A 25,146-nucleotide genomic window follows, 5' to 3' on the forward strand; every position below is an offset into this window, starting at 1 on the left:
TCTGTTTTCTCTTTTATTCCTTTCTTTTCTCTAAGTAAGTTTAAACTTGCCAAATGTATTTCGAATATGAATCAAAATCCCCGTGTCTGTAGTTCTCGTTGATCAAACGCTTTAGTCTTTACTAATTTACTACTTCTGAATCCGTCTCTGACTCCATGTTTGGTTATCTCAGAGATTTATTCAGAGAGCGTTTATGATCATCCGTAGACAAATCAGTAAGATCTAGGAGTTGTATAAATACTGCCTTTTATTGAACAGATATGAAAGTTTCTATGCTCTGAATGATGTTGCTCGGTCTCCATATCGATTCTTTTGTAGCCTAACAACGACTGGATTCGGCTGTTATGAGGTCCACGTTTGAATATAGATGTTAACAATGTTAGCTGTATGTGAACAGCATACGGCGTAGTTCTGTAAAAAAAAATCCACTGTGATTGATATGTTAAGCTTTGAGATAAATCAGTGATTCATATGTTTTTATAAATCAAAACTCATAACCATTTAAACTTTATCAATAAAGTATATATCTCCATTCATTATATTCAAAAAAACATATTTCATAAGGTTATTTCAGAAAACTTTGTGGCAGGAAAGTTTGCCGATTTCCATAAAAATCGATTTGAAGTTGACAATTGAACAATTTTGGCACATTTTCTTTTATATCTGTTACAAAATGTCTGAGTTTTTTTCCGCAAAACTGCGTTGAAAATAACAAAATCTACAAAATCATTCGTGTTGAAAACAGCATTAAGACGATAGAATGAACTACAGAATTGGAATTCTGACAATATAAATAATGCATCTTGCAAGATAGAATTAATACGTAGAACCAGATGATTTCCCATAGACGACAGTGTAAACTTTTGCCACTGTCCAGGTTAAATGAAAAAAAAGTTTCAAGTTTTCAAGTCCTCGAATTCCGCACTGAAATTTGACCAAAATTTCCATAAACTCCACATCTTGATTATCTTCTATGTAAGAAACAGATTTAAAAGAATTCTAAAATTTCTTTACATATCTAACATGTACATATATTGCCCTACCCATACATTAAACATTTGAAACTGATACACTATTAATACCCAATCAGCAGGCTTCGAAATAGTCGCCTCCGTATGAAAAGGGGATTTCCTTAAATCTATTTTTGGTTTGATTCTGCGGTCCCTATAAGGCTCGCCAATTTTGACTTTTTAACCCTCCTTACCATACCGACATTGTCTATAACTATAACTGTGTCACAAATCGAATGGAGACAAAGCAAAAACCCATTGATCTAATAAAATCAAATTGGCAATCTTCTTTCATGTAAGCTTGACGTCTTATAATATGTTCTAAACTGTTGATTTTGTGGCTAGAATTATGTGATACTAGTATTGAAGATGCTACATCGCTCACAAATAGTGTTTTTCCTTATAAAAAACAGGAGCGTGTAAGCTTGACTTTTTATAATATGTTCTTAACTGTTGATTTTGTGGCTAGAATTATGTGATACTAGTATTGAAGATGCTACATCGCTCACAAATAGTGTTTTTTCCTTATAAAAAACAGGAGCGTGTAAGCTTGACGTTTTATAATATGTTCTTAACTGTTGATTTTGTGTCTAGAATGCTGTAATACTAGTATTGAAGATGCTACATCGCTCACAAATAGTGTTTTTCCTTATAAAAAACAGGAGCGTGTAAGCTTGACGTTTTATAATATGTTCTTAACTGTTGATTTTGTGTCTAGAATGCTGTGATACTGGTATTAAAGATGCTACATCGCTCACAAATATTATTTTCCTTATCAAAAACAGGAGCAAGCAAATTAGAATTTTTCTACATTTAAATTTTTTTTTATTTATTTTACACAATTACCACTATTTAAAAAGTTTGAGCTTCCAATTGTTCTTTAATCTAAAATATAAAAAATAATTAATTTAATTGCCTCCAGACAAAAATCATACCACTGTGTCCTATATGAAATTAAATAGTAATTGTGCAAACAACAAAAGCAAAATTAGCTATTTTATGTTATTTAAACAATGAATGTCGTTTTTGCTCTGTCGGCGGTAAAGCCTCTTTAAAAATTGTTATTTACATGTAATTTATTTGGCCACTTCCATCACTGATAGAGTTTTTAATTAATTGACAACATTATTTTTGCTGTCGAAACGAACGTCGATTACACGTGTAATCAACGCATGTGTATTCAAAGTAAACTTCTATTATTTGTTCTCTTTTCTCTCTTTCTCCATATATATAATATTTGTGAAAATATATAGATTTTTCTCTATGCTTCATATCAAAAATGTACATATATGTTTTTGTGTGAGTGTGAACATATTTCACGATATCTTGACATTGTAATTTTAAGGGAATGTGGTTTAAATTGTAAAAATTGAGCCCAATTTCCTTTGCTCAAATTTTCCTTGTCCATAGCTTCCATTTTTTACCAGTCTCAATTTTGAAAAGGTCTTTCAGGTGCGTAACTTAAGTTTTTAAAACTTTAAGAAATGTTATGTTTTCTTCAGTAATGTTTTGAAAATCATCAGATTTTATAGATCAAGGTATGGAATCATTTAAATTTAAAATGACAGATGAACAGATATGATGCCTTGTAAACATTAATTTCATAAACGCTGTAAATTCTTGTTTTTATACCTTGTGTACGGTCTGATGGAAATATACCTGCAGAAAATCTCTTTACAATTACCAATTATAATATAAAATATGACATTGATATTGCAGTCTGCAACTTGGCTGTGTGGTCTGGCCGTATGTACTCATTTCACTGCACTCAAAATGTTTATATAATGATATTTTTGGCGGTGCTGCCAAAATCATTTTCAGCTCTTATTTGTATTAAAACCTATACATTGCATGTATTGTAATTCTCAAAATGTTGGTAATTGTTGGTGACAAATACGATATTGATAGCTATTTTTGATTAGTGAGTATGAAAATTACAGACCATATAACTTCATAAAAAATCATGCCATGGTTATAACAAAAAAAAATAAAAATAATAATAATAATAATAAATTAATGAATAATAAAAAACCGATGTCGATGTTGGTTTTTGGTTTTTGGTTATTTGTATGTCCTATTGATAGCCAGAGCCAATCAAAGACGGCCTCCCATGTATGTGACGTCTTTCGTGTGGTGAGTGTGAGGTGCGTGTTTTGGGAGACTGTGGTATATTCGTGTTGCGTCTTCTTGTATAATGGAACGCTCTTGCCCTATTTTGTAGTGCTATATCACTGATGCTTGTCGCCGAATACACAAGGCAACATGGTTACATTATACTGTTAACAATGGGACTCTTTCCGCATAATATATCTAACAACACACACCTAACCTGGTCATATTATAGTAACAACGCGGGAAACAGTCGTCCCCATTCTTTCTTGCTGGGCGCTAAGGTAGGGCAGAAACTACCACTTTTATTGACTATGGTGTGCCTAGGCCAGTCAGTACACTTTGATTTCGTTATGTGCTAGGGTTTGATGGACAGAGATTATCTCAACAAAACACTGACCAGTGACTCATATTTATAGGGGTCGCCTTAGAGTTATCTCCCTTATGGGTAGGTATCGATTGTGATGTCATTTTCTTTAAGAGAAAATATTACGTAGTGTTCTATGAAAAAATATGACATGACATCCATATAAGACAAAACAAAAGATAAATCTGTAATATGAAAATACAGAATATTGTACCGATATAAAACAGTAATTTCGTCTGTACTGATTTCATTTCCGGCTACTTTATATTTAATTAGATATAGATAATTTTATTGCATTACTTTCAAACAATAGTTCATTTCTGAATGACCAGACACCATTTTTAAAACATCTGTCACTATTTACAGGAGAGGGTACTTGTAGTACAGACTATCCCGTCAACGTACCGGAAGTAAGTAAATTGAAGTACAAGGGTGCGCACTCGTTCAAACTGGAAGGATTTGACAATGCCACCGTTGTTCTACGGAAATCAGCAGAGGACTGTAAGTTTTTTTGGGTTTTTTTTGTTGATGTTTTTTGACCAGTGATGACTGACATTTCTTGGAAAAGTTTCGCCTGAATCATTCAACAATAAAATTGAGAATTTAACAGTGACAACATCTAGTCTTGAAAAATATCAAATTGTTAAAATATGCAATATGTCAAATTCCATTAAATTTGAATATTTTGGCATCTTTTCATATGTATCATTTTTTCTGTGATATAATTCATTGCTCATAATCTATATAACATAGGTATGAATGGTGCGGGCGATCTTGCTTACTGTCCATATTTTCGTGTGTGAATATTTTTCACTAAGTCAGCGATATAACTGTTTGCGATGGGACATTGTTCACGTCTAACCGGACATTTGGTTCTTCGATAAGGTGACTTTATTCGAAAGGTCGTCTTTATACGGAGGTGGACGGTTAGCAGAGTTTAACAACATTTTGGGTTTTTCACTACAGACAATATGGACCTTGAGGGCGAGTTGTACGTGACTGGAGGAGGCCTGAAGAATAAGTACAAGGCAGTAAGGATTACAATGCTGATGGACAACTCGACCATACACCTGTACAATAAACGCCAATTCGTCATGCAGGTAAAACGTCATAGAACAAAACTGTATATAATGGTTGGTTGACTACTCTTGCATAACGTCAAATTTTAAAAAATGCTCCAACGCTGACAAAAAGTATTTATTCTCAATAAAATATAAATTAGTATGATTCTTATGTTACGAAATTTACTTACTTTGCACTATAAATACCATCGAAAACTTCTTAATTATTTTATATTATTTTTTATGTTAATGTTAATTAGAGATATATACATAATAATTATATACATGATTAAACAACAATCATTGTTCAAATGATGAGTTTCGTATATGTTCTGTCGGCGATGGAGCATCTTCAAACATTTCAGCCTGTGTTTTTGATGAACTATGTTTCTGCGGTATCTTCTTTTTATAGTTTAATCTTGTCGACTTTATAGTGTCATCCCACTGAAACTTCCCAACATGGTGATTATTTTTCAAATCATTTAGTATTGGTTTATTGTCATGAAATATTTTAAGATTATTTAAAACATATTTTGCAGGTTTACATTCTAAGTTATAACACAAAGTATGCTAACTTCACTGAGGCAAAAGGTAAAGCTGACGGACTATCTGCTATTTCTTTCTGGGTACAAGAAACGCAGGTAAATTAATAATTGTATTGAAATAACTTTTTAAATGCTCTGCTGACATAAAATTTCTACCATTTCATATCAACACATTTAATTAGTGTACCGGTACGTAAAAATTTTCAAACGAAGAAAAACATCTGTAGAAAGCTATAGCCGTATTTATTACATGTACCTATGATATCTATTTCTATAACTTCAATTTTGCATTGCATTTTTTCTTATGGGTCAGATATAAAATTTTCTGTTTACCTTGTGTTCGTAAACCAGATCTTCTATCCTGGGGCATCTAGAATGAGTAACGAGTGTTGAATAAATACCATATTCAACTACCCCGAGTCGTGTGGCATCTTGAGGTTACAATCATATGTATTGATAAAACATCAACTGAAGCCTATAAGTGAAAGAATATACATTGTACCTCAAATTGTAGTTATGTTAGCATATGTTTATGGCATTTTGGCAAAAACATGAAAAAAGTACAGTAACGCACTCTAAATGGGAATATGTTCCTATTTTCTTAGTTAAACTTCTTGTTCAATATGGTTCATCTTTGTATACATATTTCTTTTTTCTTCAGACAAATACCGAAACAAGTCTAGTCCCAACATTTGAAAGTCTTTTCTTAAAAGGAGGAGAAAAAACAGGTAAATAACGTTGTGCTTCCGATAAACTACGAGCTACTTGTTTGCAATGGCATAGATATCAGCAAGTGTGTCTTGAAAATTACAAATTTTCTGCACGTAGTTGCAGACATAAACTCCAAAATTAAAAGATATTAAAACAGCATAGCTTGTAGTAGCATTTTCATTGTCACTATTATTATCTAACAAGATAAAGACGACATCGTACTCTGTTTTAATGTCTTCTCTCATTGACTTGTTGCGCACATCTTAAAGATCGCTGACGAATGCTATAATTTCTCTATACAAAACTGGAGCAGATGAATAAGTATTTTTCCTCAGTTACAAACGTTACTTACTTTAAACCATTACCACCATTCAAAAGTTTGCGTTTCTTATTTAACTTCAATATAAAAATGTAAAAAAATAATTAATTGCATCTATAGGTAAATCCATGACACTATGAAAATGTATGGAATGAAGTACTGATTGGCATATACAAAAAAATTGATAATATGTATTTTTGTGTTAATTAGACAGTCACACATATACCCGATTAAACCTCAGTTTGTGTTCAAATAATGGTTATCGTTTATGCACGGTCTGCGGTGGAGCATCATTAAAGAATTCTTTCCTTTAGACTTAAGGGTTGCCTCCCGTTACCCGGCTATTGCATATTGATGTTGAATATGAGAATTATCACATTTTACAAAATAAAATATGTAATAGGTTTAAGCAGTTCCCTTTTTGAAAAAAAAAATCTAATTTAGTAGAAAAATCTCCGTTAATGTTACTGTAATCGCAAGTGATGTCTCTTTATTTAGTCAAATATAAAGAGTATCGACTTAATATGGTACAAATGAAATGTGTAATTCGATTGCATACAATGTGTAAAACATTTAATAAGTGTCCCAGGCTAAGAAGATGAGGTAGGGCGTAACGTCATCAAAATACGGTTAGATAAGGTTAGATGGCTCAACATTAAAACATATTTGTACTTTTTGTAAATTTGTAATAAAGGTCTCAAGGCTAAGAAGATGAGGTAGGGCGTAACGCCATCAAAATACGGTTAGATAAGGTTAGATGGCACAACATTAAAACATATTTGTACTTTTTGTAAATTTGTAATAAAGGTCTCAAGGCTAAGAAGGTGAGGTAGGGCGTAACGCCATCAAAATACGGTTAGATAAGGTTAGATGGCACAACATTAAAACATATTTGTACTTTTTGTAAATTTGTAATAAAGGTCTCAAGGCTAAGAAGGTGAGGTAGGGCGTAACGCCATCAAAATACGGTTAGATAAGGTTAGATGGCACAACATTAAAACATATTTGTACTTTTTGTAAATTTGTAATAAAGGTCTCAAGATTCAAGCAAGTGTATTTAACGTCTTTTTCTAAACATTTTCTTCCGGATGGAAGGTATGGTTTACGTAATGCTATTGTTACACAAGCAGCCATTTTTTTTATTCGCAAGACATGTTTAGATAAGTTGAAGGCTGCAAAGGTTTGGATCTTGGGGTCAGCCTTCATATATTTTTAATGTCACCACACGGGCTCTCACACATCACACAAATATTTCATCCCAATCTATACATTCATGGATTAGGCTTAAATTTGCTACATTAGTTTCATTCTATCCTTCCTTTCTAACTACTCCCAGTTCTGACATATGTATGCTTATGAAATCTACTTATGTAAATATTCATTCATTCATTCTTTATTCACATTCATTCAGTCATTAATTCATTTATTTATTCTTAAATTTCAGTATTGATTAACATGATATAAAATTAAAGCCTTTTATATCATTAATCAAACTGAATTTAAATGTACATTATAGATTTAGAGTAAGAGGGACACTCCCATGTGAGCAATAGAGCGATTTTTATGTGTACTCGTACACTGTGTACCCTGACACCTTCGGTACACAAAGTGTACAAGTTGCTTTGAACTGAAAGTAGAAGATCGAGGGTTTAGTTAATATTGGATATCAAAATAAATAAAAATTATTTAAACTTTTAAGGCATTTATTTTTCCCAATCTTCACTCATATATAGAAGTTTTGACTATTTTGTTATTATTTTACGATCTTTTGTGAACACATCACAATGGAAAAATCGTTTTGACCATAACTATTTGCATAAAATTTCACAATATTCACTTGATATTACATTGTATTTTAATGCTTTTAATTTTTCAAAAGTGTTCTCTAAATGGATGCTGTGGTATTTCGACATATAACCAATAGCCCATCATCGTTGGGATGCAATTCATGTACTGACTGTATGTTGGCAGTGTTTTATTTGGCCTCTATGATTTCCTACTCAACATTTCACGTCCACTGAATCTAGTTACGAACCAAATTTTTAAATTATTGTCAATTTGATATCGAATGTTTATTTTCATCTCACGACAAGACCTGTTATGCTGATTATAGTTAGAGGCGTCAAATGATTCTATGTTTTTAATCCTGGTGTAGCTCCAACGCAACACAGGCGCCACTGATATATCTTTGTTTATTGATCGCAGCTTGTTGACCTTTTTCTTTCTCCGAAAAATTCGAATATCCTCCTCCACAAAAATCTATATCATTCTATATATTGAAATACATCGTTGTTGAAACACTGTTAACTACGAAGCTAGTGGTAAAGTACAACTCGTTTCTACGCGTTATATAATTAATTTTTATTTGCTTTCATACTAAATCCAACTCTCTGATTGGCAGATTCTTTTTCTTCATATACTATGAAGAAGAAATCCGAGAATTGCGCGAAAATCCGACATAATCATGACGTCACAATAGAGACGTCGACGTTGCGTATTGATTTAGAAAAAAACCAATCCATTGGAAAATCAATATATCAGTCGAACATTTTCGCATATTTAATGTTATCAAGTAGTCTGCAAAATTAATTATAAGCATTGATGTAACTATTTTTTTTTAACTTCATACGGTTATGAAATAAATTTTGCTTGCAAACCAATTTCTTTCATACCTCTATGAAGTTAAAAAATAATAACACCAATGCTTAACTAATACAAATATCACGAGAGAACACTGAGGGTTGTGGGAACTAGTGTAAGGTAACATCTCAGAGCTCCTCATAATCTTACGAGACAATTGAAGCTGATCCCATAAGGACCGTTAACTTACTTTGGACATATTTTATTTCTTAAATAGCTCAAATATATGTACTTTAAATCCAATCCGTGTGATAAAAATCAAACAAGCAGTCATTTCAACGAAGGTACAATGTAATTAGTTCGTTTTGTGACGAACAGTGCCACATAAAGGGATTTGGAATTGATTCTAGAAGTGAAACAGTATTTGTTCTGACATACAAATCTTTTGTTGTAATGTTTATTTGGAGACAGTTAGGTTACATTCAGCAACGTGAACATGTTACCTTCATGTAATTTCTATTCTCTCATTGCTGCCCAGGGTATCGTCAAATATGTTTGTACTGACTGACGTCAAGTAGACTCTGATATAATAATTATTAGACATTTGTGAAATGTTAGATAGTCCCTATGACTGTACGAACTTGCTGTGTGTAAGTTATACATTGTATATATCTTACATTTATGCCAACTCGAATTAAATTATATAGAATGTTATATAGATATATACAAGTGAGGTTCAACATCCAAGTAAGATTCTAAAAAACTGTGGGTTAAAGCATCATTGCTATATGGTGAGTTATTTAAAGTTTTTTATTCCAGTTTTTGAACATTAGGAAAATGTTGAAATTCAAAACATAATGTGAATAATTCAGATTTGATAGTACGTGCTAGTATGCCTTAGACAGCAATAATCAATTCACGCATATTTAGTGACGTGAAATCTATGTCGTGGAATTCATATGAAGTTTGTTTTTTACGTGAAATTCATGTCGTGAAATTTGCATGACGTTCATATGAATTTCACATGAAGATGCCTTCAAAGCCAATCAGACTAAAATTATAACTTGATCTCTACGCCGTTCCGGTAAACCAATTCCCCATTGCAGTTATAATTTAACTCAGATTGCCTCCAGAGCAATAAGCAATAGTTGCACTTAACATTAGTAGCTGACTAACAGTTGTTTAATTTAATTGTTTGTGTTGCAGAGGCTGTAAAACTAAGGAACATCTTTCCACAGTACCTTCGTAAATTCTTCCAGTATCACGGGAAACTTGGACCCACACATCCATCGTGTGACGTCGCCTGGAGTATTGTTCACCATCGACTTCTCCTCCACAAGGATCAGGTAAACAACTATATATATTTACATATTCCCCTATTGTATGGTTGTAAAATTTCGCGGGTGTAAAATTTCGCGATTTAATATTTTGATCTTATTCGTGAGGTTTATTTACGCGAATTATCTTTGTAGTCTTGAAAGTGTCACTCAGACCACAGACTATGATATGTAAAACCATGATTTTGATCAATTTCTCAAAGTATAAAATTTCGCGAATTTGGGTGGATCCGCGAATTTACCGAAATTAAAACCTCGCTAATATCACCAACTACATGAATGTATACAGTACATAGTCAATGGAACGGGAGTTACGTTCAAATAAGCGTAATTGTAATGGCGCATGAACACAAACCCTGTGCAGGATCAGCTACCTTCAGTTTTACTATTTGATAAGATGTTGCATCTTATGAAAATCTAAATACAACTTATTATTTTATATTTTGCCTTTTCACAGAAGACAGAGTTGCTAAAGCACTACATTGAACCAACTTCAACGCAATCGAAACGCTGTTTAATTTCTATATATTTGTATGTCTCTCAAAAATGCCGTTCATACACCAGTGAACAACAAAATTAACAAATCATTTCTTAAATATAACATTTCGCATTTTTAAATGAATTATTTCCTTAATTATCCCGAAAAATATACATATTATTTTTTTCCATAAAAAACGTGTCACAAGCTTTAAACTGCTACAACAAAGACTACCACCATTTGTTAGAATACAATTTGTTAGATTTATCCATGGTACAATCTATCAAAAGAAAAACGAAAAGGAAAACGAATAACGTCATAATCGCAAGAAAGGTCATAAAATATTGAAAATGGCTAGATGAAAAATCTACTTCACTTTTGTGTTAATAGTACCTTTACGCCTCCAAACGACCAAATTTCTGCGTATCCTATAGTTTTAGTAGGTGTATTGATTTTCGCATTAGGAAGCCGTCGAACATTCAACAGAAACATACTTGATCAGACCTATTTGGTACCGTGGGTCTACTTTATGAATATATTGAACTTTAATGCTTGCTTGTTTAAAACTGCGGGTACCATCGCAACGACTACTGAGCGATTCAAAATACTGTTCGATCAATTATTATAGTACTGGTACGTACTTGTATATATATCCATCGACACAAGTGTATTTGTATTCTGGCTTCAGAAGGGCCTAAAACTGTTTCTGTGTGTACAGTATGGTTAGTTACAATGTATTTGAACAGGTCAAAATATCCACGATTATCACTTTAAAGCGGCAATACAATTATTTTTAAAGATATAACAATTTCTTATTTGACTATAACATTATGCCACACCAATTTGAAAAATAGTTCTTCGGGAATTTGAAATTAAAAAATGGAGCGAGAGGGTGGATTTTTTTTTAAATTTTAATATCTCATTTTAGGAGAAATCGGAAAGAGCGGGTTGTAAAATGCTTTATTTTAATATATGTATGATCCAACATGCCCCAATTAATTATATTTAAGTGAAATTTTTTGGTTAATGTTCTTGAAATGTTTTGCCAGCTTTTAATAGCAGTAGAAATAAATACTAAAGGTAGTTGATAACCTTCTTGTAAATTTTGTATGTTCACATCATATAATATTTACATTGTCAATATTACCAGTTTTAATATAGCATCTAAATAGTATGAAGTTGGAAAAACATTTAGGATGGGGGGGAGGTAATTTATGTTTCATTGGTATTAACACCATTAAATAAATCTGATGCAAGTCATAGGAAATTGAAGTTGTTTCAGCTAGAAAATAGTAACAACCAATTCAGGCTACATTATCCTAGGAATCCTATATGGAATCAAAATTATATTATTCTGATATTTTTCCAACATATGATTCAATAATAATTGATATATCTCATATAGATTTCGTTTTACTGAGACAATACTACAACAACGAAAAAAATATGAAAAACACCCTTCACTGGTCTACATTTTTGATATTATGTTTTAATGAAAAATAACAAACAAATAATGTAAAAATTAACGAAGTAAGTGAAATTGTTTTTCGTGCGTTCATCATAATATCAAATGAATATTTCTACAAAGTTCCAGGCCTACAATTATATATAGTCATGAAAGCTTTCTCCCAATCACATGCTGATTTCTGTATATTCAATGAATTTTATACTCAACTCACTACACTCATTTAACGCTATATGATGAGGAGCTATCTCGATAAAACTTTACCTAATTGTTTTGAAGAATGCATGCATGCATTGCATGTTAATCATATTTTCAAAATATCACCGTCATGGCGCCAAAAACTAACGTCAACTCTAGCAAAACATTGCAAGACCAATCTTCACAACATTCTGTTGCCGTGCAAGAGACGTCCAACGTTCGTGATTTAACATTCAAAACAGAGATTTTCATCTTTCCTCTTGCTTTACTTCGGCTATAAAGTTACAGTTGTAGAAAGCATGTTTACATCCCGCGCCATTTTTGTTTTTCTTTCGTCGTTATGATCGATTCAAGCGTTTGTGCGACCATCATGCGAGAAAATAACATAAAAACCGGAATTCGTTCGTCAAAATTTCGGAAAACAGGAGCGGGAATATTTTTTTATATATTTTTTTTCTGAAATTTCAATTTTAGGAGCGGAAATTCACGACGAACTATTTTTCAAATTGGTGTGGCCTTATCTATAGTGTATCCCTGTCATACCATTCATGACGGAGGGTAAATGTTTTGTGGCTTTTTGGGGTTCTGCAAGATTAGAATAGAAAAATATCTTACTGGCATTTTTTATTACCTGATGTACTTTTTTAATTATGCAATATGTCATTTATTGTTATTTTAGACATGACATTGATTTAGAAAAAAAATGTAAAGAATATTATATTCATTTTTATATGCATTCGTACTAAAAGAAAAAGGTTATATGACACGACCTTGCAGAACTCAGCGTGTGGCAAATTTGACCTCACAATAGCTAGCATATTCCAAGTGAAATATCGCGAGAAGTGGTCATTGACGAGATCTTTCGTTTTGGACGCGCGACAGCCAGGCGTGTTTTGGCTGGCGGACTGAGAGAACTTTGATAATGTAAGTATTTTGTCATATTATCGATTTACGTTTAGCGCAATGTATTGTTCTAATGTTTTTCTTAGTCTGTTGTCTGCAAGGTCGTAGTGCATTCGTTTATTATAAACTTTTTTAGATCGCACTTTTGTTAGACGACCGGCCAACACGTGGTGTTGTACGTTCGGGGCATCCCCCGTACGTTTGGTGGTGTATATTTTACGATGTTTGCTAGCTTTTGCTAGTTTTTGGTTCACATCGTTTGATTGTGATTCAGCCTGTTTTTGATCGGGCATACCCCTTTGGTATCGTGGCGTACACTCCTAGTCCCTAGGTGTGTTTTCGTTACCCGCCATTTTGGATCGCCCAAGGCGTGGGTGTGAGGTGTGGGGTGAAACGACGGTGGTCGTGGGTTTTTTAACCGTGTTTGGTCACTCGACTTTCTTGTGTACTTAATCTGTTGGCAAGTAAGGTTTATTTACTTTTTGGTTCACATGGTTTTTGGTTGATATAGTGAACTATTTATTGGATGATTTCGCATGGTTTTTAAAATGGGGTCAACGCGGTGTGTTTGGTCTAACACGAGTGTAGAGGGGTCGTGTCAGAGGTGTTTTTTGTGGTTGACCGACTTCTTTAGGTTATGATCAGTCAGTAGGACTAGGTAATGGATATTTTGGTTTTAGCATAACTCTATTTATGTTTGCCTTTAGTCTTACTCTATGGCTTTTATTTATCACTAGGACATTTGGTAGGGTTTACACAATGCTTGTTAGGGTTGGTTACCCAGCTGTGATTTGGGGTTGGGGGGACGTCTCAAAGGTGTTTTGTAGTATTGGTTTATATGCAGTCATATGTTGGAACTGTCACTCTGTGTTAAGATACCCTATATTTTGTTAGTGTTGGGTATGATTTGGCTTGTACTTATATTAATAATACTACATAAAATTGTATTTTATTTAATTACATATACAATTTTTAGGCCAGTAGGCATATGGATATTGACGTTGGTGGTGTTGTAGAGTGCATTTGTTTTTCTCTATGTTCATCGCTTTATAATTCATATGTGCCTGTTGCTATATTGTAGATGGTGGTTTTGAAGGCAAGGCATTCGCTGGTGGGAAAGAATTTGTTGCCCCTGGCGCTGCGTCTGAAGGAGTATGACATGGAACATATTGATATACCAAATTTAGCTCGATTGAAGAGGGATCACCAACTGGACAAGTATGCACTAAGCGAGCTTGAGGCAGAATTCCAAAACCTCACAGGAGAGTCATTGAGGACTATTACCAGTTTAGCTGGGAGGGAGACCAGTAAAGCGGTGGCTATGATTTTGATGCACATAGCTATCCACTTGGCTAACGAGATTGGGGCCCCGAGGGCCACTGCTCTGACACCCATTTTGGACACAGGGACACACAGTATGAAGCAGGTGTCTCCTTCACCTCCCACAGGTGTGGGCTCAGGAGACACTGGTAATGAGGGTAAGCATGTTTGTTTAAAAAAAAAAAAAAAAAAAAAAAAAAGGGTCCAATATTCATTATTTATTTTATTCTTGCGTATATATAATTTTACGCATTTTTGAACTTTGTTATAGAGGGCACTGCGAGGCAGGAATCTGTTGAAGGAAGGATGAAGGCTGTGGAGGAGACATCGGCCGGTCTACGTAAAGACAGACACGAGCTACAGGTGACTGATGCGTTGAGACAGATATCCATCCTGGCAGGCAGACCCAGACTTACCACACCAGCAGTATTGATTGCGGCGGTGGAGTCATTGGTTGATATCGCCACCAGGACTGCTTGCCCAGAGTTGGACTATTACTGTAAAGCCTTGCAAGCGTGCAGGCGTTTTGAGAGTAGCTCAGATTTGTGTGGTTTATGTCAGAAGTTGTTTGGGTCCAAAGAGGACAAGAGAATATCTAGTGCTGTTGCCGAATGGTCCAAACACCAGAAATACAATATTGCAAGTGAGGGTGTTCACGAAAAAGAGAAAATTAGTGGGGGGTACCAAGGTCAAATGTTGGGTCAGTTTCCAGGGCAGTATGGTCCACCGTTTTGGCCAGGATGGGGGCAGCAAGGGGGTTTCCCCATAGCCCCATATCCTCCTCCCAGGTTGGGAGTGGGGCAGAATGTTGGGATGAGAAAGTTGGGTGTATGTCATTATTGTAAGAAGAAGGGGCATTATGTGGCGAAATGTCCAAAGTTGGGTGAGAAGGCAGATACCAAGTAGTTATTTTGCATTACTTACGTAAGATTTTATTAACATTTTATGGCACAGTAGGTAGTGTGTCATTTAAATTTTTATCTGGTTCATTTATTTATCTCCTTGATTTTGAGGTTAAATCTTTTTCCTTAACCTAGGGGCACTGAAACCCTAGTGAAGAATTCTTACTTCACGCAGGTTGAGGGCTGGATTACCTCTCTCTGTAGTTATATATATATATATACGTATATGTTTTCGTTACAGAGAACAGGCATGGGGAGTAGGAAGGGTATTTCCATCCCCAAGGTTCCACTATGGGAATTAGACTGTGCTTTCGAACCCCATTTTGAGGGGGTCTCGGAGCAAGGTTGGGTGAACTACAGAGGGGAGGTAATGCAGCCCTCAACTTTGATTACTCGTGCAGAGGAAGTGAATTTGGAAGGGAAAACTTTTAGTTTGGATCAACTTCCGCTGAGAGACCAAGGGAGCTTCAAACCGGGAAGGATTCATGAATGTATGGCAGAATGGGAAAAAATTAGTCCAACGGAGGAGGTTAGAGATTGGTTACAGAGTGGGGTGGACATTCATGGTTTCTTTAGGCCATTTAAGGGAAATTTTAAAGGGAAAGCATATAACTCTCCTATGCCACCGTCGGCTTATTTTGAAAATTCTCCTAGCTGTGAGAAGTTTTCAGATTTTGTGGTGCAGTCGTTGACTGATAGGGTAAAGAATGGGTCTTTGCGAGTGGTTGGGAAAGTAGGAGAATGTGACCCCCCACACTTGGTCCTTCCTTTGACTGTAGAACCTTCAAAACCCAGGCTATGCCATGATGAAAGGTTCTTAAACCAATGGATTAAGGATTCCCCCTTTCAGTTGGATACACTTAAGGATATCCCGCGTTTAGTAGAGAGGGATACTTATATGACTTCAGTCGATGATAAGTCAGGTTACGACCATGTGTTGTTGCATGAGAATAGTCAGAAATACTTTGGGGTGCAATTTGGGGGGTGGTTTTTTGTTTACACTACACTACCCTTTGGCTTCAAGGCAAGTGCATTTATTTATCAATCTATTGGCATGGTGGCTACTGGTTACTGCAGGTCTTTGGGGGTTCCCATTCTCCAGTATATAGATGATAGGTGGATCGGTGAAAAATTAGATCAGGTCAAAGGTCATATGGAAAGAGCAGCCTGTGGGGTGTATATGGTGTGTCAGGTACTTACTAGGCTAGGTTATACCTTAGGATTAAACAAGAGTACTTTTATCCCAACACAGTTCATGGAGTTTCTGGGTATGGGGGTTGATTCGGTCAGACAGGCTTTTATCCTCCCAGAGAAGAAAAAGCAGAGATTTATTGAACTGCGCGAAGAAATCCTGAGATCTGTCGCAGTGGATGTGAAGAGTCTTCAGAGATTTGCTGGCAAATGTGTATCCATGGTATTGGCAGTTCCAGCAGCCAAGCTGTATACTGTAGAGGTCAATAGGTCAATCTCGGTAGGTTTGAGGAGTAGCCGGCTGGTGAGAATAGATGAGTATCTGCGTCAGGAGTTGTTGCATTGGAAATTTCTCGATAACTGGGAAGGTTGTATGACTTGGAGGTCGGAGAGACACCTTCAGTTAGTGTTGGCCACAGACGCTTCTCTTTATAAGTGGGGAGCTTTTCTAAAGTTGAATGGTAAAACTATAGAAATGGGTGACTTCTGGGAGGAAGGGGACTCCAGGCCTATACATATCAAGGAGGCCTATGCTCTCTTGAAGTCATTACAAGCACTGGAGGGGGAGATGCAGGATCATAGAGTAGATGCGTATGTAGACAACATGGCAGTAGTAGGGGTTTGGAGTAGGCAGGGTAGGAAGGATCCAGAGTTAAATAGGGCTGTGAAGGACATTTACCAGTTTACCTACTCTCACAACGTAGACCTCAGGTTGTCATATGTCCCCTCAAAAGATAACCCCGCAGATTTACCTTCCCGTTCCCTGTCATACCAGGACTGTAAACTGTCTGAGAGCGCATGGAGTACATTGCAGGGGTGTTTTGGGCCGCATACTGTTGACCTCATGGCCCTTGACTCTAATGTAATGAGGTCAGAGGAGGGGGTGAAGCTTAGACATTTTTCACCTTTTCCCACTCCAGAGTCGGCGGGAACGAATGTGTTTGCGCAAAGTGTAGAGCAGGAAGGAAACCCTTACGTTTTCCCACCATTTAATCTCATCTTGCCTCTCTTGAATTTTTTGAAAGGTAGGGGTGTTCGGGAATGCACAATGGTGGTACCAGCGACCACTCCTAGGCCAGTTTGGTGGCCTTTGATAACTTCGCATGAGGTATCGTCATTTGTTTTGGGTACCGTAGGCAGTAGGGATACAGTGTTGATACCTTCAAAGCATGGTTTTGTACAGGATAAGAAAGGATTAAGATGGGCTCTTTTAGCGTTTAGGCTGAGTTTCTGATCATACTTTGCAGGTATATTCTTCAGAAAAGGAGGACCTCAAGAGGGGTGAATTATTACAGATCCAGAGCAGGCTTAAGTATCTGGAATCACTGGTCGAAAATACAAAGTACAGCAGGCAGAAAAGAATGTTGGGAAAGGAGTTGGCCAATTTCCTTAGCGAGTTTGGGAGAGGGAATTTAGGTCAAGCCACACCAGATGACATTGTCAGTTTTTTGGTTTATAAGGATAAGAAAGGGAAAACAAAAGTTCACAGCATAGATTGTGAACATTTGGGTGAGTCTGATGCAGATTGTCCATGCCCAAAGAGGCTAGCCGTGGGTAGTGTTAAGACAATCCTGGGAAAATTAGCAAGCATATTTGATAAGCAAATCGGGCGTAGGGGAAAATATGATGAGTTCGCGGGGATGGGTAACCCTGTGGATAGTGATGTTGTAAGCAAATACGTGAAGGCGGTACAGGAAGAACAGGCGGTAGCACATGTTGAACAGAGACAAGCCATACCAATGTTTTTAGGGAAGTTAGAGCTCATCTCTGAGTATATTCTGGCGTGCTTAGATCATATGGAACTTAGGATAAGTGAGACATTTATTCTCAAAAGGGATCGAGCATTTTTCTTGCTACAGTATTTTGCAGGAGATAGGGCAAGTGATCTAGGTAAAGTCTTGGCACAGGAGGTACGAGATCTGCCAGATGGAGGATATTTGTTTCGTCATAGTGTAGGGAAGACTTTGGGGAATGGTAGGGTCAATACATTTGCGGTCAAGACCGTTAATAATCCAATAGTCTGTCCAGTTAAAGCTATTAGGGAGTATGTGACCGAAGCTGGTAAAATGGGTGTAGATTTGAGAACAGGTTATTTGTTTCGTCCTGTTGATAGAGCTAGAACATCTGTCCTGAGTGATTGTCCTTTATCGTATTCGGTGGTGTATGAGCGACTAAAAGTCTACTTACGACATCTTAATATAGACGCGGGGGAGACCCCACACAGTTTACGGAGGGGTTGTGCTATTACTCTATCGTTGTCTGGGGCAGCAAGTCAGGCAGCGGATGTTATGGGGCATGTGGGATGGTTCTCCAATAAGAGTTTGGATAGGTATACCGAGCTGGCCAGGATTGTTGACTCGTGCTCAGTATCCTCTCTATTCGCCAACATTTCTATGTCAGCCGATAAAGCAGAAGGCATGTACAAGGCAGTAGGAACAACAGCTCAACTCCCTAAGGCATTCTGATCTTTGTCTCTTAGCAGGATTTGTGAATTTATTATGTTACTTATTCCATGATTGGAAAGTTATCCTAACCATGGTTATGTATTCATTAGGTGTTATATCAGTTTATCATTCCATATAGTTGATAGGTAAGGTATAATTTGAGTTAAGGGGTAATTGAGCAATATCAGGCTTCGAAATACCTATACCTTGTATGTGAGAAATCATTAGTGTGGAGGGAATGTAAAGTGTGAGGTTTTCTAGTCATAAATGTATTTCTGTGATGTTTATCAGACAATGAAATTGTTTGCATTTATAATAAAAGAAAGAGAAACAAGAATATGCGTGTTGTCTCATTTGTAAACATTAATTAGTTAAGTATTGGGGGAGATTAAAATTATAAGTGTTGGGTATTGTGGAGGTGTTATGGAAGTGACACAGAATTGGTGTGTTATAGTAAACGGATTCTACCCAATACTTAACCTATGACAATGCCACTCGAGTGATGTATCAATTGGAATATATTCATATTCCAAGTGAAATATCGCGAGAAGTGGTCATTGACGAGATCTTTCGTTTTGGACGCCAGAGAGGACAGGTAGTGAGATGGTTGCGGTTATTTGCTGTTCTGTCGGATTAAAATGGCGGGACAGTAAAAAAAAAAAAAAAAAAAAAAAAAAAAAAAAAAAGTGATACCCCACTGGTGTGTTATTGTCATAAACGGATTCTACCCAATACTTAACCTATGACAATGCCACTCGAGTGATGTATCAATTGGAATATATTCAATATCTATTCGATGTTTCTAAAAATCGAAACATTGACCACGGCATGACTTTGCATTTGATAACGAAATTAATATAATTATATTCCAGATTCAGCTGTTGAGATCACGTTTCCCCATCTCCCAGAGGAAAACCAGCACCAGAAGTAATGGATCCCCGACTATAACCAGGAACTTCCGGTTGACCAAGGAGTCGTCCGCTTCAGCACTTTATTCTAACGCCGTACTTCCTGTGTCTCTCGTGGTGCTATTTTTACTTTCTATTTTGTAGATACTTCAAATCTATTCTGTATTTCACATTAAAACTGTTTCTGTCATTGCTAGTAGGAATTGACTGTTACGTCATCTGCTTGTGACGTAGTTATTGCACACATTATAATGACGTCACTATCGATACCTATCGACAAGGACAGACAGCTGTTCTTATAAAGAGTAATAAATATTTACATAGAACATATAATTCTTCCTTTACGGGTAGGCATTGATTGTGACGTCATATGTTTGCAAGCGTCACGTCATACTTTTCTGAGAAAACAACGTGAATTTCGCTCACAAAATAATGACGTCACAATGGATACCTACTCGCAAGGGAGGTAATTCTGTAATATGCAAAGACGGAATTCTGTATTTACATATTACAGAGTTGTCTGCAATAACAGATAGTAATTGAATGTGGCGTCATGTGTTTGAGACTGTTACTTCATACATTTCCAAAGAAAAGTCCATTCTGAGTTTCTCTCATAAAACGATGACGTCACAACAGATCCCTACTCACAAGGGAGGTAACTCTGTAATATGCAAATACGGAATATTTAGTGTGACAGTGCGAGGATAAGTTTAATGAATATCGGATGTTGTGTGGATTTGTAATTATTCCATATTTTCTTAACTTCTTCAAATTCTTGAATATTTACTTTCATTTACTTATTGCGTGCAAATGATGGTATCAATATCACAATGGACACTGGAAATGTTCGAATGGTCAATTGTGTAAATGCACAAGTATATAGCATGTTTTCATTGGTATTCTGATTCTATTGTCATTGCAAATTAAAACTACCAAAAATATAGTTACACGAAGAATGGAAAATGCAATGGCAACTTGCTATATTGATATAACTTTTTTGATATTTATTTGAATGTCGAACAATAACAAAAATGTAATGCCATTAGCACATGTAGAATGTATCTAGATAAAAGCTTGATTGCCATTATGTACAATATTTGCCAATTAGAAATAGTGAGAAAAAGATAGTGAAAATGTATTAGTGTGAAAAAATGCACTTGACGCGAAATAGATTCAACGTTGTTGATCCAAAAGTCTGAATATTAATATGCAACTTATAATACACGTCCTTGATATTCCAAGGGTTACTGTCCCTCTCGTTACATCCACTCCTAGACTATGTCATAGTAAAACTGAAAGCAGTTCAGGAGAATAAAACTGACCAATCACAGGCCTGTAGAGACTTCATTTGAAAAACAACAGAGAGAGACGCTCAACTCTCAAATACTTGCTTAATTGTTGTCGCATACATAGCCTTCAGTTTTACTATAACATATTCCTGAGGTAGATATAACGAGAGTGATAGTAACCCCTGGAATATCGAGGATGTTTTATTCACTGCATGTCACATTCTTTGATGAGTCATTCATTACTATGTTTTGGGATCCATCCACCGTATTTCACCATGTAAACTTAATTATTCTGATAACTTTCCGTTTGAGAGAAATTGTAATTTGTGTAAATCAGATATTGGCGACGATTTGCATTAACTTTTTTTAGATATGAACGAGAATATGTTTTCTGTATACAGTGGAACCTGGTTATACTGAAGTCCCTGAGAAATTGGAAATCTATTCAAATTATCCAGATTTCAATATCATAGCCAAGAAGGAAAAATATATGGATACGTGTGAGCAGGAATTACAATTCATTTCAAATTAAGCAGTATTTCAATATAACTAATTTCAAATTAAGTGTTTTCTTCTATATCAACAACACGGTATATATCTTGAAACTACAACATTTTCTGATCGGTAAATACTGCCGAATAAACTTGTTCTTTATTCATCAATACGAAGTTTTATCTGCCACTATGAAAAGCTTTATCCATCAATACGATTCACTTTATTTTGGTCCACATATCTCAAGGGACTACATTCACCACTGACATGAATGTGTCAGTCATCAACGATGTACATCGAAAATGTAAGTAAAGTAGATTATATTTACTTATCAAAAAATGTATGGGATAAGCTAGTAACTCCACCTTATATATTGACTGTTTTGCTAGATAGTGTATTATCAAATAATATTGTATGCATAATCAAACAATCATGAACTAAGTAACAATATTCGTTATCTCGGTTTTCTAAAATATCACACCGAAATAAATCTAGTATTGTAATAAACTTTACATATCTTATTTCCTTTCTTGCTTTCTACTTGGCTTGTGTGCGTGTGTATAAAATGTATTGTTATTTGAATTAGAATTTGTCATCTTTTTATAGTTCTTTACACAAAAGGCTCTTCATGCAAGAGAAAAGCGTTGACACAGGGAAGTAGAAATATCACATGGCCCCAGTTTCACGAACAATCCTTGAAACTCCTTAATCTAACATTTTCTATAGAAAAGCATAGAAATGTAAAGAACAATACTTAAGTTAGGAACTGTTTTCTATTAAGAAAGATTAGTTTCCTTGAGTCAATGTTCTTGAAGCTCGGTCCTTCATTCTATCAACCAAAACTAAAATGACTGTAGTATGTTTCTCTTCATCTTCGACACTCCAGGGGTTACTAACACTGTCGGGATCCACCTTGGACTATGTCAGCAAAACTCAATGCATTTCAGGAGAAAAGAACTAATAAAACACGTGCCTACAAAATTGTCTTTTGAAGATTATGTAGAGACTGACGCCCAATTTCAAAGATACACACATGTACAGTCAACCACAGTGTACCGTTATTCGAGTCGCTTGATGTACATCAAAGAACAAAACTACCTGTCTCATCAGTTGTCGCAAACAGAGGCTTCAGTTTCACTATGATATAGTCCAGGATAAATATAATGACACTTTTAATAGCCCCTGTAATATCGAGGATGTTTTTTGCTCCAATTGTTTCCATGCAGAAAACAGATCTCAATTATAATCGATTGATAAGCGTTACTATGGGTGAGATTTTGTAATTGGACTAGACTGGATTACCTGTCTTAGTACCAATTCTCTCCGCTAGACTGTGCTCATGAATACTAATTGTATCTTTGGAGCGAAACCTAACGGAGAGTAGAAAAAACTACGGCAGACAATACAGTCTAGTGCTGAGATTTTCTGATTTATTAAAGTGACTTCCCTTTTGTTCAATCTGCCAGTATTGACGACAGTAAAGAGAAGTTACTCTGATAGAACAGGAGTCTACCAGCGACCAGCATATGTGTCATTCAGTTGACGGACTACGAAAACATTATAGTATAACAAATATAGTTATTTTAGATACCGATGGTCATCCTCGATACTCCATGGGTTACTATCACTGACGTTACATCCGCCCCTCGACTATCTCATAGTAAAACTGGAGGTAACAGAACTGAACAAGTAATTTAGTTCTTTGATGTACATCAATAGAGTCGTATAACGGTACACTGTGGTTGACTGTGTGGCTTTGAATTTGGGCGTCGCTCTCCCTGTTGTCTTTAAAGAAAGTCTTTGCATGCTTGTAATTGGTCAGATTTTTTTTCTCCTGAACTGCCTTTAGTTGTACTGTGATATAGCCCAGGGGAAGATTGGATATGACGTCAGTAATAATAGCCCCTGGGGTATCGAAGAATACCGATGGTGTGCCATCAGTATTTCCAATTGCTGTGTTTCAATAAGTCTTCCGCTAGTTTTGTATACCATATAGATAAATGTTTTGAGTAAAAAAGTAAAGAAATAGGTAATTCATTATACGTTTCTGCGTTTTTCTTTTCTTTGTTCGGACATTTTTCATTAAACAACATGAATAATATCATGAAAGGTGGTACAACACAAGTGAGAAGTTGTTTCATTTATCTTCATCCAAAACAAGCAAAGTTTAGGACGAATTTCAGTGTCTCTGATTGAAAACTTGTTTCGCGCAGCTTGAGATGAAAATCAGGTGATTTCGGAATTTGCAACCTAACTCACTCGCTGAGGCACATTAAAGTTTCATAATATTCATAATTACGATTCAAGATAATCTCATTAACACCAAAAATTACCATCATTTTGAGAATTACAGTACTTTCAATGCATTAGTTTTACAAGTACAAACAAGAACAGATGACATTGGTAGTACCATTACATTTACATCTATGGTGATGTACGGTCAGAGCATGAAGCCAAATTCTGGTCTACAATTTTATTTCACATTTTTACAGTGATACTAGTACGTTTAAAGTGATTTCTGCTGAAATGTTCCCATCTACGTGAGACATAAAAAGCAGCAATTTTACAGTACATATCTTCTGTGTTGCAACTAACGCTTCTGAAGCATTTGAACGATTTCCAAAGCTTAATTCATCAAACCTTATGTTTTTCAATAGGAAGAAAAAAAAATAACATATCATAATTTTCGCCCAGTTACGACACGTATAATGTAACTCAATTCTTTTTTATCCTAATAGGAAGGAGACGGAGGTAGCCATGTACTCGAAAAAACGCACAATTGCGCAAAAGCATATGACATCAAAGAATTGTCAAATTAAAGTCTAGATTTTGAAATGTAATCAAGGCAATAAAGATAAATTTGCTTGGATCAGGAAAATACTTCTTATTATTAATCAAGATTCTAAAAGACCAACCGATAAACATATAGAATAATGTGAGATATGGTTTCAAGCTTGACATCGGTCTTTAGGCAAGGTAACAAAGGCCTGGTCATTGACCGGAGATGTGGTTTGTTTATTATCACCACGAAGTTTATTATAGGATTAACGTCCTATTAACAGTCAGGGTCATTTAATAAACGGCCTACCCTTATACATTGTGTTTAAATGCCTTTTTTATTTTATTTATTATTTTATTTTTTTATCTATTTATTTATCTATTTTTTTTTTTTTTGGAGGCTGTGGTATCTTTGTGTTATGCCTCTTGTAGTAGTTGAACTCTTGACCTTATCATATGAATATCGCCATGGGTACCGAAGACCACACCTCATCCGGTCAAATTATATCCATCCTCGATACTCCAGGGGTTACTATCACTAATGTTATATCCATCCCTGAACTATCTCGATGTAAAACTGGAGCCAATAGATTGCACAAGTCATGTGGTCCTTTGATGTACATCAAAGAAATCGAATAACGGTACTCTGTGGTTGACTGTGTGGCTTAATATTCAAAGGAAGTCTCTGCAGACCTGTGATTGGTCGGTTTTTTTTTACCTGCTGAACTGCCACCACCTT

General features: G+C 35.6%; 3 protein-coding genes across 3 annotated transcripts in view; all 3 read left to right on the forward strand.

Moving 5' to 3' along the window:
• The window catches only part of LOC138331211 (carbonic anhydrase 14-like), a 28,303-nt gene extending 4,636 nt beyond the window's left edge, over positions 1 to 23,667 (forward strand). The window contains exons 2-7 of the mRNA XM_069278694.1: positions 3,853 to 3,987; positions 4,453 to 4,586; positions 5,087 to 5,188; positions 5,754 to 5,820; positions 9,909 to 10,048; positions 19,813 to 23,667. Of these exons, the coding sequence (XP_069134795.1) occupies positions 3,853 to 3,987; positions 4,453 to 4,586; positions 5,087 to 5,188; positions 5,754 to 5,820; positions 9,909 to 10,048; positions 19,813 to 19,992 (758 nt within the window). The 3' untranslated portion in view covers positions 19,993 to 23,667. The remainder of the gene's footprint in view (positions 1 to 3,852; positions 3,988 to 4,452; positions 4,587 to 5,086; positions 5,189 to 5,753; positions 5,821 to 9,908; positions 10,049 to 19,812) is intronic.
• Positions 13,033 to 15,633, forward strand: LOC138331210 (uncharacterized). Its single transcript, XM_069278693.1, has 3 exons — positions 13,033 to 13,104; positions 14,165 to 14,561; positions 14,675 to 15,633. Exons 2-3 carry the CDS (start codon positions 14,165 to 14,167, stop codon positions 15,307 to 15,309), a joined length of 1,032 nt encoding a protein of 343 aa, XP_069134794.1. The 5' UTR covers positions 13,033 to 13,104; the 3' UTR covers positions 15,310 to 15,633.
• On the forward strand, positions 15,501 to 17,735 carry LOC138331206 (uncharacterized). Its single transcript, XM_069278689.1, has one exon. It carries the CDS (start codon positions 15,532 to 15,534, stop codon positions 17,728 to 17,730), a length of 2,199 nt encoding a protein of 732 aa, XP_069134790.1. The 5' UTR covers positions 15,501 to 15,531; the 3' UTR covers positions 17,731 to 17,735.
• Positions 23,668 to 25,146: the final 1,479 nt, after the last annotated feature.

The sequence above is a fragment of the Argopecten irradians genome, chromosome 9, assembly GCF_041381155.1.
Source record: "Argopecten irradians isolate NY chromosome 9, Ai_NY, whole genome shotgun sequence".
NCBI classification, from domain to species: Eukaryota; Metazoa; Mollusca; class Bivalvia; order Pectinida; family Pectinidae; genus Argopecten; species Argopecten irradians.